This window comes from Ursus maritimus, unplaced genomic scaffold (genome assembly GCF_017311325.1).
Source record: "Ursus maritimus isolate PB19 unplaced genomic scaffold, ASM1731132v1 scaffold_22, whole genome shotgun sequence".
Classification (NCBI taxonomy): Eukaryota; Metazoa; Chordata; class Mammalia; order Carnivora; family Ursidae; genus Ursus; species Ursus maritimus.
In genome coordinates this window covers 6217298-6230364 of record NW_024424675.1, presented here as the reverse complement: position 1 = coordinate 6230364, position 13067 = coordinate 6217298, and the positions used below count along the sequence as shown (strand labels likewise).

The 13067-nt window shown below is 38.9% G+C and overlaps 1 protein-coding gene across 1 annotated transcript in view; it reads right to left on the bottom strand.

Annotated features, from left to right (window-relative positions):
• DZANK1 (double zinc ribbon and ankyrin repeat domains 1) overlaps positions 1-13067 on the bottom strand; it is a 61585-nt gene that overhangs the window by 23611 nt on the left and 24907 nt on the right. Inside the window, exons 7-8 of the mRNA XM_040637947.1 lie at positions 6849-6966; positions 1851-1964 (exon numbers count right to left, since the gene is read on the bottom strand). Coding sequence (XP_040493881.1) covers positions 1851-1964; positions 6849-6966 — 232 coding nt within the window. The remainder of the gene's footprint in view (positions 1-1850; positions 1965-6848; positions 6967-13067) is intronic.

Sequence of the window (13067 nt, the reverse complement as noted above, 5' to 3'; positions counted from 1 at the left end):
CAATACTGACTGGCCATAAAAATCAGGCACCAGGCATTTCCCTTCAACATCAGATGTCATGGTGATAAAAGTCTCTCTAAAAAATCAAGTCTGATTAAATCCTGTCCCTGCTTTTACCCCTTCAAGGTGCACTGGGAGAAACTGTAGCTGCTAAGTACGGTAGAGAAGGCGCCATCTTGCACAACCCACAGCACCTCCAGCATTTCTGCGGCTCAACAAAACCAAACTGCTTACAAAGTTTGAAACACACCCTGAAGTTTCCAGTTTCTGTATATCTTCCTGAAACACCCTCTCCCCCTGACCTCCCACATATACACATGAGCAACTTTTCTTTGTCCCATCCCTTCCCCATCTGGCAAATGCTTGTGCCTCCCACAATGCCATCAGATGATACCCCATCTTCAAAGCTATCCCTGGCCCCAGCTCCTGATAAGAGTTAGTGAATTCTTCCTCTGTGCCCCCACCCAACCACCAGGACTGCCACCTCCACTGCTGCAAGTGTGGGCAGGCACAGGGGCAATGGGTCTAGGGATCAGAGTCCAGGGAATGTAGGGTGCAGAGGCCCAGAGAGTGGCCCAGGAAGCAGCATGTTGGGGAAAAGTCAAATCAAAGGTGTCTTTGAAAAATCCCCTTACCACCTGAGGGTTCACACTCGAAGTGTAAGGCAGAACCCAGAGAAATAGGGTGAAGCTGAAGGAAGATTCATGGCTGCACCATCATGACGGATGTCAGCAGCCTCAGACTAGGCTCTAGTGTCTGTGAATCCTGGAGGCCTGGCCTGAGACCACTTCTTCCTCAGACTGCTTTCCTCAATTTTCCCCATTCAAGGGACCCTAAAGTGGGTATCCAGAGACTGTTCCTCAGGCTCATCCCACTCCCTGCTCCATCCATTTAACAAAATGATTAGTAAATTGTTACCTACCTGACCCTGGCCCAGCCAGTTCTTCAAAGTCTCATTTCTGAAGGCTTACATTGCTTGGAATACTTAAAAACTTTTCAGAGTGAAGGGGAGCTTGGAGGTAGAAGAAAAAGTGGACTTCCCCTTTCTCTCATAAACTTTAATACAGTTGGCCCATATGAAAATCCACAAAGTCATTTTAGGAGTACTACAGTTCCAGTTGTACATTAAATCTATGCATTTCCCTTAATAATAAAAACTCTTGCTTTTTTATGTCTCAAATTCTCTTTATTAAATCTTTTTTTATCCTTTAGTGACATTTATTTGAGTTTAAAGAGGAAGTGAATGGGACTGTAAACTGAAAAATGGAGAAAAGATACAGTTGTATATTCAATGATTCAACCAAAAATATTTTCATGGTAAGACATTGTCTAGCAAAGTTTTTTGAATATATATGATGATGATACTTAACTTTTTCTTTTTCTTTCTTTTTTTGGGATACTTAACTTTTTCACCCATGTGACTGGCTATAATCATTCTTTTCCACATAACAGGGCTCCATAATCAAATAAAGCAAATAAAAGCATAAAGCAACTTTAAGGACAAGCTTAAAAGTTCTTAATTATAATATTAATTACAATGTTGAAGTTTAAATATAAAAAGTAAAAAACTGTCTAAGTTAGCTGTATGCATTTTGCCCTCCAATTCCATGTTTAGGGAACTCATTTCTACGTATCTTTCTTAACAATTATAGATCCTATTGGCAGGTAAAACTCTTGGGCAGCATGCCTTCCCAAAAATTACAGTGGATTTTGTTCACAGATATTAGTTTATCAGTTATTCACCAAACAATTGGCTGATGGAGGCTACACATCAGCTGAAGATATTTAATGGCTTACATATCACTTTCTATATATTTTATTCCTGTTTTTACAGAATCACATTTCATTACCTTCAAGCAGAGGCTGGCCTGTGGCTGCAGCTGTAGGATAAGGGAGGCCTCACACACTACACAGATGGGAGTGTTCATGGGCACCATGTTTCCACACTCTGCACATAAGCCCATCTGCATAAAGAAAGAGGTTTGTCTTGGGATGCAAAAACTAACGGTATAAGTAGATCTTCAAATATAAGATTTAATTTGCTTTTGTAAAAAAAAAGTCTAAAAATAATTACCTTTATTCTTATTTATTTATTTATTTTTGTATTGTGAGAACATGTTTATTATGGAAAATAGAGGTGTAAAAAAAAAAAGAAAAAATATCTTACAGCACAATGGAGAAAGGAAACCCACAAATTCTCTCTCTGAAGAGCAATTATAAAGTTGGATAAAACTGTCATTTCAGATTCAAAAAACCATTCCAGATTCTGAAAGTCACCAAAGGCACACAACAAACTGAAAAGTGGTGAATTTCAGATAAGAACACTCCAAGTCTATGTGGTTCCTGCTTGAGGCTGTTCCCATCCTCCTCTGGCTCTGTCAGTGTGATAGTTTCACTGGGACAGGGCAGGATGTGAAAAACAGCAGCTTCATACCTGCTGAAGGGCAGGGCTCACTTGATTTGGAGCACTGTTAAGATGACAATCTCAGTGGCAAGCAAACAGGGAGGGCCAGTGGCTCTACTAGCCTGAAATCATTGTCCTGTTTGAGGCGCCTAGCCAGGGATTTAACAGAAAGTCCCAAGAGGTCAGTCAAATATAGGGGGCTTGATAAGCTCCCCACATATCTTTAGTTAACTGGAAGATATGCACATGCATAGCATAAACCAGAGTGGGTATAAGCCACTCACACATTGCTGGCTGACAGAGGCTACACATGGAGATGTAAGGCAGTTAAGTATAAAGTAAAAGCTGAGGCAGACTTGAAAATAGCCTGAAGCCTGCATGTTCAACGCAGCCCACACGTAGATCCATCAGCAGAGAGTGAAAGCCTTACTGGACCAAGGTATTTGAGTACAACTTCTGGCCAATCTTCAGGGGAGCACTAGGCTATGCAGACCCAGGGTGACCCCAGGTTTAAAAATAAAAACAAGAACAAAAAACCTGATATCAGGGGCCACACATTTCAGGGGAGACAAACATGAGAAAAAAATTAATCCCAGTAAACAACAATAAAAACAGCAGAAAAAAAAAAGAAAAAGAAAGAAAACACTAGGAGAAAAAGTCAGAATCCAGAGTTGTTAAAATATATCATCTAAAATGTCCAGAATTGAAGAAAAAAATAATGGGGCATGCAAAAAAACAAGAAAGTGTGACCTATACTCAGGGAGAAAGAAAAAAACAACAACGGTTGATAGATATAGTATCCCCAGATGTTGGATTTACAAAGATTTCAAAACAGCTTTTATAAAAATGTTCAAAGAACTCAGGGAAACCATGTCTAAAAGATAAAGAAAGTATGATGGCAATGATCCAAAAAACAGGGACTCTCAATAAAGACACAGAAATTATTTTTTAAAAAGAACCATATCTAAACTTGGAGTTTAAAATTAAAATAACTGAAATTGGGGGGAGGAGGAGGGAATCTCCAGAGGGACTCAAAAGCAGATCAGAGATGACAGAAGAAAGAATTGGTGAAGATGAATATGTTCAATAGAAATTTTCCAATCTGAAAAACAGAGAGAAAAAGGATGGAAGAAAATAAACAGATCATCAAACACGTGTGGGACAACATAAAACATATCAACATACATGTAATGGGAGTCCTAGAAAGAAGGGAGAGAGAGGAAGAGGCAAAAAAAGAATTTGAAGAAATAATAGCCCAAAAACTTCCCACATTTGAAGAAAAGTACTAATCTACAGCCCCAAGAAAATCAATACCAAGAGAGATCCACATTTAGGCACAATATAGTCAAATTGTTGAATGTCAAAGACAGAGAAAAGTCTTAAAAGTAGCAAGAGAAAAAAACTACTTATCACACATCAAAAACCATGAAGGCCAGAGGTAGGAGGATAATGTATTCAAAGGGCTGAAATTAAAAATAACTGTCAAACAAGGGGTGTCTGGGTGGCTCAGTCAGTTAAGCATCCAATCTTGATTTCGGCTCAGGTCATGATCTCGGGGTCAGGAGCTAGAGCCCCACATTGGGTTCCATGCTTAGTGGGGAGTCTGCTCGAGATTCACCCTCTCCCTCTGCCCCTCCTCTCTTTCTCTCTGTCTCTCAAATAAGTGAATTTTTAAAAATAAAGGTCAAACAAGAATTCTACATCTAGTAAAATTATTCTTCAAAAGAGGAAGCAAAATAAATATTCTCAGATAAACAAAGACAGAGAGAAATGGCTAACAGATGTGCCTTTAGTAAAGCAAGTCCACCAGGCTGAAAATAAGTGACACTAGATGATAACCTGAGTTCACAGGAAAAAAATGAAGAAATGAGAGACCAGATTTAATAAATACGTGAATAAATATAAATGAGTACATAAACATTTTTTCTCATCTTTAAGTGACATAAGATCATGTAACACTGCATTTTCAGTTTATAACATATATAGATGATATATATATATATGATGATATATACTACAGAAAATATAATAAATGGGGAGGATGGCTGACCATTGGATAGCAGAGAAATTCAACTGGGGTGACACAGAACTGAACCGGCAAGCAAAAAGTAAAAAACTGGGCCCAATGAAACCTGTTTGGAAATCTCCCTCCAGGGAGCTGGTGGAACATGCTGGGAAGCCACGTGCAGGCATGCTGCTGAAACTTGCTGGCAAACTGCCCACTGGGATGCCTGAGGACTATCTGGAAGCTGGCTGGGGTGTCAGTAAAACTCACTGAGAAGCTGTTCATAGGATGTTACCAAAACACAATGGGGTTCAGTACAACTGGGTTCCTGCATGTTAGCTGAGCACCGTCAGAGCAAAAAGAGAGGAAAGCATACCAGAACCAGGAAGAAAAGCCAAGCCCATTCTCCTGCAGTGTCCCTCCAGCAGCAATGTTCCCCTACTAACAAAAATTAACATATAGCTAGCTGGCACCAGAGAAATATTTAAAGGGTCTAGCTCCAGGACCCATAAGGCAGGGCAACGAAGGGTGGATCTGGAACGGTAAGGTGCACTTCTGCATCTGTCTAATGAGACTCTGAGTGTCTTGAACGTAGGAGCCTAAGAGTAGGCACCACCCCTTTGAATCCCAGACCCAACTGAGAGCAGGACACAATAAGTAGCCAATAAAGAGTTTAAATTACACTCTGTTATATATTATACCATATTAACAAATAATATTTTGGGGGCTATATAGATGTGCCAAAGTTTATCATTTAAAATATTTATAATCTGGGATGCCTGAGTGGCTCAGTCAGTTAAGTATCTGCCTTCGACTCAGGTCATGATCCCAGGGTCCTGGGATCAAGTCCCACATTGGGCTCCCTGCTCAGCAGGAAGCCTACTTCTCCCTCTACCTGCCGCTCGCCCTGCTTGTGCTCTCTCTCTCTCTCTGACAAATAAATAATAAAAAAATCTTTAAAAAATGTATTTATAATCTTTGATAACTTTTCCTCCCTGTAAGAACAAAGAAAGTCCTGAAAATCTGTTTTCCTGGGTGGCACAGTTGGTTGAGCAACTGACTCTTGGTTTTGACTCTGGTTGTGATCGCGCAACAGTGGGATCAAGCCTCACATTGGGCTCCATGCTCAGCATGGAGTTGGCTTGGGATTCTCTCTCTCCCTCTCCATATCCCTATCCCCATCCCTTGCTCATGCTCTCTATCCCTCTCTAAAATAATAAATAAATAAAATCTATGAAAATCTGTTTTCAGGCAAGTAAAAAATAACTTTGACATTGCACCGACGAATGAATATAAGCAGGGAAAATCCAAACCGCTGGGACCTTTTCATATTTTATTTGCTTTATTATCTTCTTTATGAAGCTCAAAATATGTTATAGTAAATTAATTTCTACAACAATCCTGAACAATACATTGGAATAAATTGTAGAAAAAAAATCTATTTAGATTCTGACCCTCTGCTCCTCCCCCTGCTCGTGCTCTCTCTCTCACTCTCACTGACAAAGAGTGAGTGAGCACAAGTAGGCAGAGCAGCAGGCAGAGGGAGAGGGAGAGGGAGAAGCAGACTCCCTGCTGAGCAAGGAGCCCAACTCCGGACTCGATCCCAGGACCCTGAGGTCAGACCTGAGCCGAAGGTAGACGCTTAATTGACTGAGCCACCTAGGTGCCCCTAAATAAAATCTCTGAAAAAAAAAAAAAGATTCTGACCCTTTACTTGAAAATATAATTCAGTTCTAGAACTCTAGACTTAGACTCACCGAATTAGTGGCTTTTTCTTAGTGAGTCTCTTCATAGATCCTTTTATTTCAATTTGTAAACCCTACTCCAAAACACCCCCCAACTTTCAAGTGCATAAAAGATAACACATTTTGGTGAAGGTCTTGATTTTTAATAAGCTGAGTATCTTTTCTAACTATAAACTCATTAGTAGGCTAATACCAATTATTAGCTACACTTAACAACAAAAATTTTTTAATCGATCAATCTATAGCTTATTCAAACAGCTTCTTTAGACAAAGTGATGTATCTTACAGATATACAGACTTGTAATCAGTACTTCTCTCCATTTATTTCTAGAATAGAAATATTACTGTACCCAGGTTATAAACTGAATATCATGTGAGTAGGAAATATATATTTATCTATGCATGTATCACTGAAATAGTAAGATTTCAGTATCCTTCCGAGCCTGGGTTTCTGTAAGGCCACCAAAAGAAACAGCATTGCAAACAAGGTTTTCTATTCTTGAATAGAAACTAAGGCAACTTTTAGGGTTTTCCATTCTTAAGTAAGAGACTAGACAGTAAGAGATTAATCTGCCAGTAATTTTTTCAATAGGTATTTATGTTTGTGGATCATGAGTGCCATGTACTATGCTACTGCTGCTACTAAACATCAGATAAACCAATGAAAGAAGTTTTTAAAGATTCTGCTGCTCACCTGAGCTCCTTCTGGGGGTGGGAGACGACAGCCAAATATGGGTGGGACAGGAGAGCCACATTCTTGACAGAAGCGAGCAAAGGGATCAGATGGGCGGGGTGCCAGGCAGTGGGCACACCTAAAACAAAATAGGTTCCTGATTGGCCATGTTCTGATGGGTTCATATTAAGAGGTCACATGAGTATCTAAAAGTGTTCAAACATCTTAGAAAAAACCAAAAAAACAAAACAAAGAGCAGACCACTCTCAAAGGCTATGGAACAAGTTTAAGACAGGGGATGCTTCTCCAGTCATTTTATTACAAAGTGGCCTTCCACCTGGATCCAATGGTGCCCTTCACCTGGCCTGACTTACCTTACTTCCCGACTGGCAGAAGTTTGTCGGCAGCCTTGATCCCACTTCTGACTCATCCTATCACACTGAATTTGGCATGTGTGAGGGTGAGCCCCAAGAATTCCAGTAAAGTCTACATTAACTGCAATTTTCTAACTTCCTACCTGACCTCTGAGCACAGTCTAAGTGACAGGTCTTGCCCGGCATGCTGGAGGACCACTTCTTGACCAAAGAAGATATACAAATGGCCAAGAAACACATGAAAAAATGCTCGACATCACTTGTCATTAGGAAAATGCAAATCAAAACTGCAATGAAATTCCACTTTATATCTACTAGGATGACTATTAGAAAAACAGAAAATAACAAGTATTGGTGGAGAAATTGACACGCTTATGCATTTCTGGTGGAAGGTAAAATGAGGCACCCGCTGTGGAAAACAGTTTGGCAGTTCCTCAAAAAGTTGGACAAAGAATTACCATAAAATCGAAATTCCAGTCCTAAGTAAATACCCAAAAGAATTGAAATCAGGGACTCAGATACTTGGACACCAATGTTCATAAGCAGCATTATCCACAATAGTCAAATGTGGTAACAATGTAAGTGTTCATCAACAAATTAGCAGATAAACAAATTGTGGTGTATACATAATGGAATATTTTTCATCTTTAATATGGAATGAAATTCTGATACACACTACAACATGATGAACTTCGAAAATGTTATGCTAAGTGAAATAAGTCCAACACAAAAGGACAAATATTGTCTGATTCTACTTACATAAGGTAACTAGAACAGGCAAATTCATAGAAACAGAAAGGAGAATAGAGGTTACCAGGGGCTGGAAGGATTAGGTAAAGGAGTTATTGCTTAATGGGAACTGAGTTCTGTTTGGAATGACGAAAAAGTTCTGGAAATGGATGGTGGTGATGGTTGCACAACATCGTGAATGTATTTAATGCCAGTGAATTGTACACTTAAAAATCATTAAAATGGTAGATTTTATTTATGTATATTTTACCATAATAAAAGTATAAAAGCCCTCAAAAATAATCAATTATATCAAATAAAAGTAATAATATAATAATGTGTATGTATAATATATATAAATGTAATAATGTATTATGGGGTTCATAATATTCATAGAAGAGAAATGAGAGACCACAGTAGCACAAAGGCTACTGTTACTCAGTGCCTGGAAGTATAGGACCATAAGATTCTTATGTTGTATACAAAGTGGCATAATCCTACTTGAGGATAGGCTGTGATGAGTTAAAAATATGTATTAGAAACCCTAAAGCAACCACTAAAAACAAAGTTATAGCTAATAAGCTAACAAAGCATATAAAATAAAATGGAATCATGAAACATACCCAATTAATCCAAAAGATGGCAGAAAAAAGAAAAGGCAACAAAGAACAGATAAGATGAACAGAAAACAGCATAATGGTAGATTTAAATTCAAACATATCAATAATCAGAATATAATCAGAATAAATATACTTTTGGGGCACCTCGGTGGCTCAGCTAGTTAAATGTATTCCTTCAGCTCAGGTCATGATCTTGGGTCCTGGGATCGAGACCCACAATCTGGCTCCCTACTTAGCAGGGAGTCTGCTTCTCCCTCTGCCCCTCCCCCTTGCTCACGCTTACTTGTACTCTCTCTCTCCCTCTCTCTCTGTCAAATAAATAAATAAAATCTTAAAAAAAAAAAACCTCTTGACACCCCAAATAAAATGTAGAAATTGTCAGGTTTTTTAAAAAGCAAGACCTAACTAAATGTTGCTTTAAAAAACACCTAAAGAAGGGCGCCTGGGTGGCGCAGTCGTTAAGCGTCTGCCTTCGGCTCAGGGCGTGATCCCAGAGTCCTGGGATCGAGCCCCACATCAGGCTCCTCCCCTGGGAGCCTGCTTCTTCCTCTCCCACTCCCCCTGCTTGTGTTCTCTCTCTCACTGGCCGTCTCTTTCTCTGTCAAATGAATAAATAAAATCTTAAAAAAAAAACCCTAAAGAAAAACAAATAGGTTAAAAGTAAAAGGATGAAAAAAGTTAGACCATGCAAACACTAATCAGAAGAAAGCAGGAATGTTAATACCAGACAAAATAGATTTTTGTTTTCCAGACAAAATAGGTTTCTGAGAAAAGAGTAACACCAGGGTTAAAGAAGGTTATTTCATAATGATAAAGGGGTCAACTCAGCAAGAGGACATAAGAATCCAAAAGGTTTATACACAATAATAGAGCTTAAAAGTACATGAAGCAAAATCTGATAGAAAGCAAGGATAAGTAGACAGATTCATAATTATAGTCTTGGATTTCCCAATCACTGATTAAGCAATAGACAGAAAACTCAGTAAAGATAGAGAAAAGTTAAACAATACTATCAACCAACTTAACCTAATTGACATTTACAGAATACTCACCCTAGCAAAATGCACATTCTTTTCAAGTGTACATGGAACATTCACCAATCAAGTCATACCATATATGTTCTCTGATCAAAAAAGGATTTAAATTTGAAATAAATACCAGAGGATATAAGGAAAATCCCCAACTATTTGGAAATTTAATAAAATACTTTCAAATAACCCATGGGTCAAAAAAGAAGTAAGGATAGTTAGAAAGAGTTTATACTGAATTAAAATGAAAACACAACAGGGGTGCCTAGCTGGCTCTTGATCTCAGGGTTCTGAGTTCAAGCCCCACATTGGGCACTGACTCTACTTAAAAAAAAATTAAAAATAAGAATAAAATGAAACAAAATGAAAACACAACATACCAACATTAGGGGCTAATGCAGTACTCAGGGGAAAATGCAGAGTTCTAAATGCCTATATTAGAAAGAAGAAAGGCTTCAAATGAATGACTTCATCTTCCACATTAAAGAAATTAGAAAAAGAAGAGCAGGGGCACCTGGGGGGCTCAGTTGGTTGAGCAACCAGCTCTTGGTTTCAGCTCAGGTCCTGATCTCAGGGTCATGAGATCGAGCCCCGTGTCCAGCTCTGCACTCAGTGCAGAGTCTGCTTCAGATTCTCTCTCCCTCTGCCCCCTACTCCTGCTCTCCCTCTCCAACAAATAAATAAAGCTTCAAAAAGAAAACGAAGAGCAAATGAAACTAAAGGTCACTAAAAAAGAAACAGATAAACCTAAACAGACTCATATTTATTAAACAAATGTAATATGTAGTTCCCCAGTGCCTTCACTGGTGTACCCTACCAAACACCTAAGGAAGAAATAACACCAATTCTACACAAACTCAGAAAATTAAAGGAGAGAGAAATACTTCCCAACTCATTATGTGACCCAGAATTACCCTGATACTAAAATCAGACAAAGACATTATAAGGTGTGAAAACTACAGACCAATACCCCTCGTGCATGTATATGCAAAAAGTTCTTTCTATTTTAGCAAATCAAATTAAACTTTACATTAAAAAGCTAATACTTCAAGTGAGACTTATCTTAGGAATGCATGGTTGATTTAAAACTTAAAAATCAGGGCGCCTGGGTGGCTCAGTTGGTTAAGCGTCTGCCTTCGACTTAGGTCATGATCCCAGGGTCCTGGGATCGAGCCCCGCATTGGGCTCTCTGCTCAGTGGGGAGCCTGCTTCTCCCTCTCTCTCTGCCTGCTGCTCTGCCTACTTGTGTGCTCCCTCACTCCCACTCTCTCTCTCTGTCAAATAAATACATAAAATCTTTAAAAAAATAAATAAAACTTGAAAATCAGGGGTGACTGGGTGGCTCAGTCAGTTAAGCATCTGACTTCGGCTCAGGTCATGATCTCAGAGTCCTGGGATTGAGCCCTGCATCTGGCTCCATGCTCAGCAGGGAGTCTGCTTCTCTCTCTCCCTCGGCCCCTCCCCCAGCTCATGTTCTCTCTCTCTCTCTCTCTATCAAATAAATAAACAAAATCTTTCAAATAAAATAAAACTTGAAAATCAATCTTTGCAATTCACCACATGAACAAAAAAGTTAAAACCATATGATCACTTTAATAGGTAGAGAAAATGCTATAGACAAAATCCAACATTTAGTCCTGCTTTAAAAAAAAAAAAAAAACAACTTTTGGGGCACCAGGTTGGCTCAGTCAGTTAAGCATCTGCCTTCGGCTCAGGTCATGATCCCAGGGTCCTGGGATCAAGCCCCTCATCGGGCTCCCTACTCAGTAGGGACCCTGCTTCTCCCTCTCCCTCTGCCTCCCAGCCCTTGCTCTCTCTCACTCTCTTTCTATCTCAGATAAATAAATAAAATCTTAAAAAAAAAAAGAACCAAAAACCTCTCAGCAAGCTAGGAATAGGAGGAAATTTCCTCAATGTGACAGGTCAACAAAAAAATCTATAGCCAATATCATATTTAATGTTGAGAAATGGAAAGCTTTCTCCCTAGGTTCAGGAATAAGACAAGAACGTCCGCTCTCGTCACTTCTATTCTAAATTTACTGGAAGTTCTGGCTAAGGCAACAAGTCAAGAAAAAAAAAGAAAAGGGACCTATATATATGTTCTGCTTGCAGAGAGCAGACTGTTTTCGGCTTGCACAGCACCTTAGGGGAGGGAAGAATAAATAAATAAGGAATGTTGCCATCCAGGTGGCTTTAGAGTCCTGAAGAGTAGAGAAGGATGGCACTGGGCAGGTCTGGAGGAATCGAATTTGTGTAGGAGTTCCCTGTAGATAAATTAGTGATCTCCCAACTACTATCCCCCAGTATGTAACGGCTGAATTAATATGTAATCAACTGCACTGTAACTAAGGCAGGTGCACTCCCCACCCAATACCAATTCTTACCGTCTAATCCTACCTGAGCTTTAACAAAGTATTAATATTTCTAAGGATAATCTCTATTTTGTTGTGCTTTTTTTGTAACTTTTGAATAAATCAGTTTATACTGGAAGGAAGGAAGGAAGGAAGGAAGGAAGGAAGGAAGGAAGGAAGGGAGGATCCATACAGAAAATGAAGAAGTAGGGGCGCCTGGGTGGCAGAGCGGTTAAGCGTCTGCCTTCGGCTCAGGGTGTGATCCCGGCGTTATGGGATTGAGCCCCACATCAGGCTCCTCTGCTATGAGCCTGCTTCTTCCTCTCCCACTCCCCCTGCTTGTGTTCCCTCTCTCGCTGGCTGTCTCTATCTCTGTCAAATAAATAAATAAAATCTTTAAAAAAAAAAAGAAAATGAAGAAGTAAAATAATTGTCTTTATTTGCAGGTGAGGGGCACCTGGCTGCCTCAGTCAGAAAAGCATGTGACTCTTGATCTTGGGGTCATGAGTTTGAGCCCCATGTTGGGTGTAGAGATTAAATAAATAAACTTTAAAAATTTTTTTAAAAATATTCACAGGTGACCTGATCACCTATATTGATAATTCTATGGACTATACCAAAAAAGTTAAAAGAATAAGTGAGTTTAGTACGGTTCCAGGATACAAGAACATTACACAAAAATCAATTTTATATTCCAGCAATGAATACTCAGAAATTTACATTTTAAAAGCAATGCCATTTATGACAGCATCAAAAAAATATGAAATACTTAGGAATCAATTTGACAAAAGATATGTAAAACTTGAGCACCAAAAACTACACAATACTGCTGAAAGAAATTAAGGAAGACCTAAATAAATGATGAGATACCCCATTTTCCTGGGCTGTAAAGACTCAAAATTGCTAGTAATATCAATTTTTCTTAAATTAATATACCAGCTAAATGCAATCCAAATCAAAACTCTAGCAGACATTTTATAGATGTTGAGAAGCTGATTTTAAAACTTATTTGAAAATGCAAAGTACTGAGAATAGCCAAAATATATTTGTAAAAGAAGAACAAAGTTGGAGAATTTATAATACTTAGTTTCAAGACTTGTTATAAAGGCATGGTAATCAAGCAGTGTGGTAGTAAGTA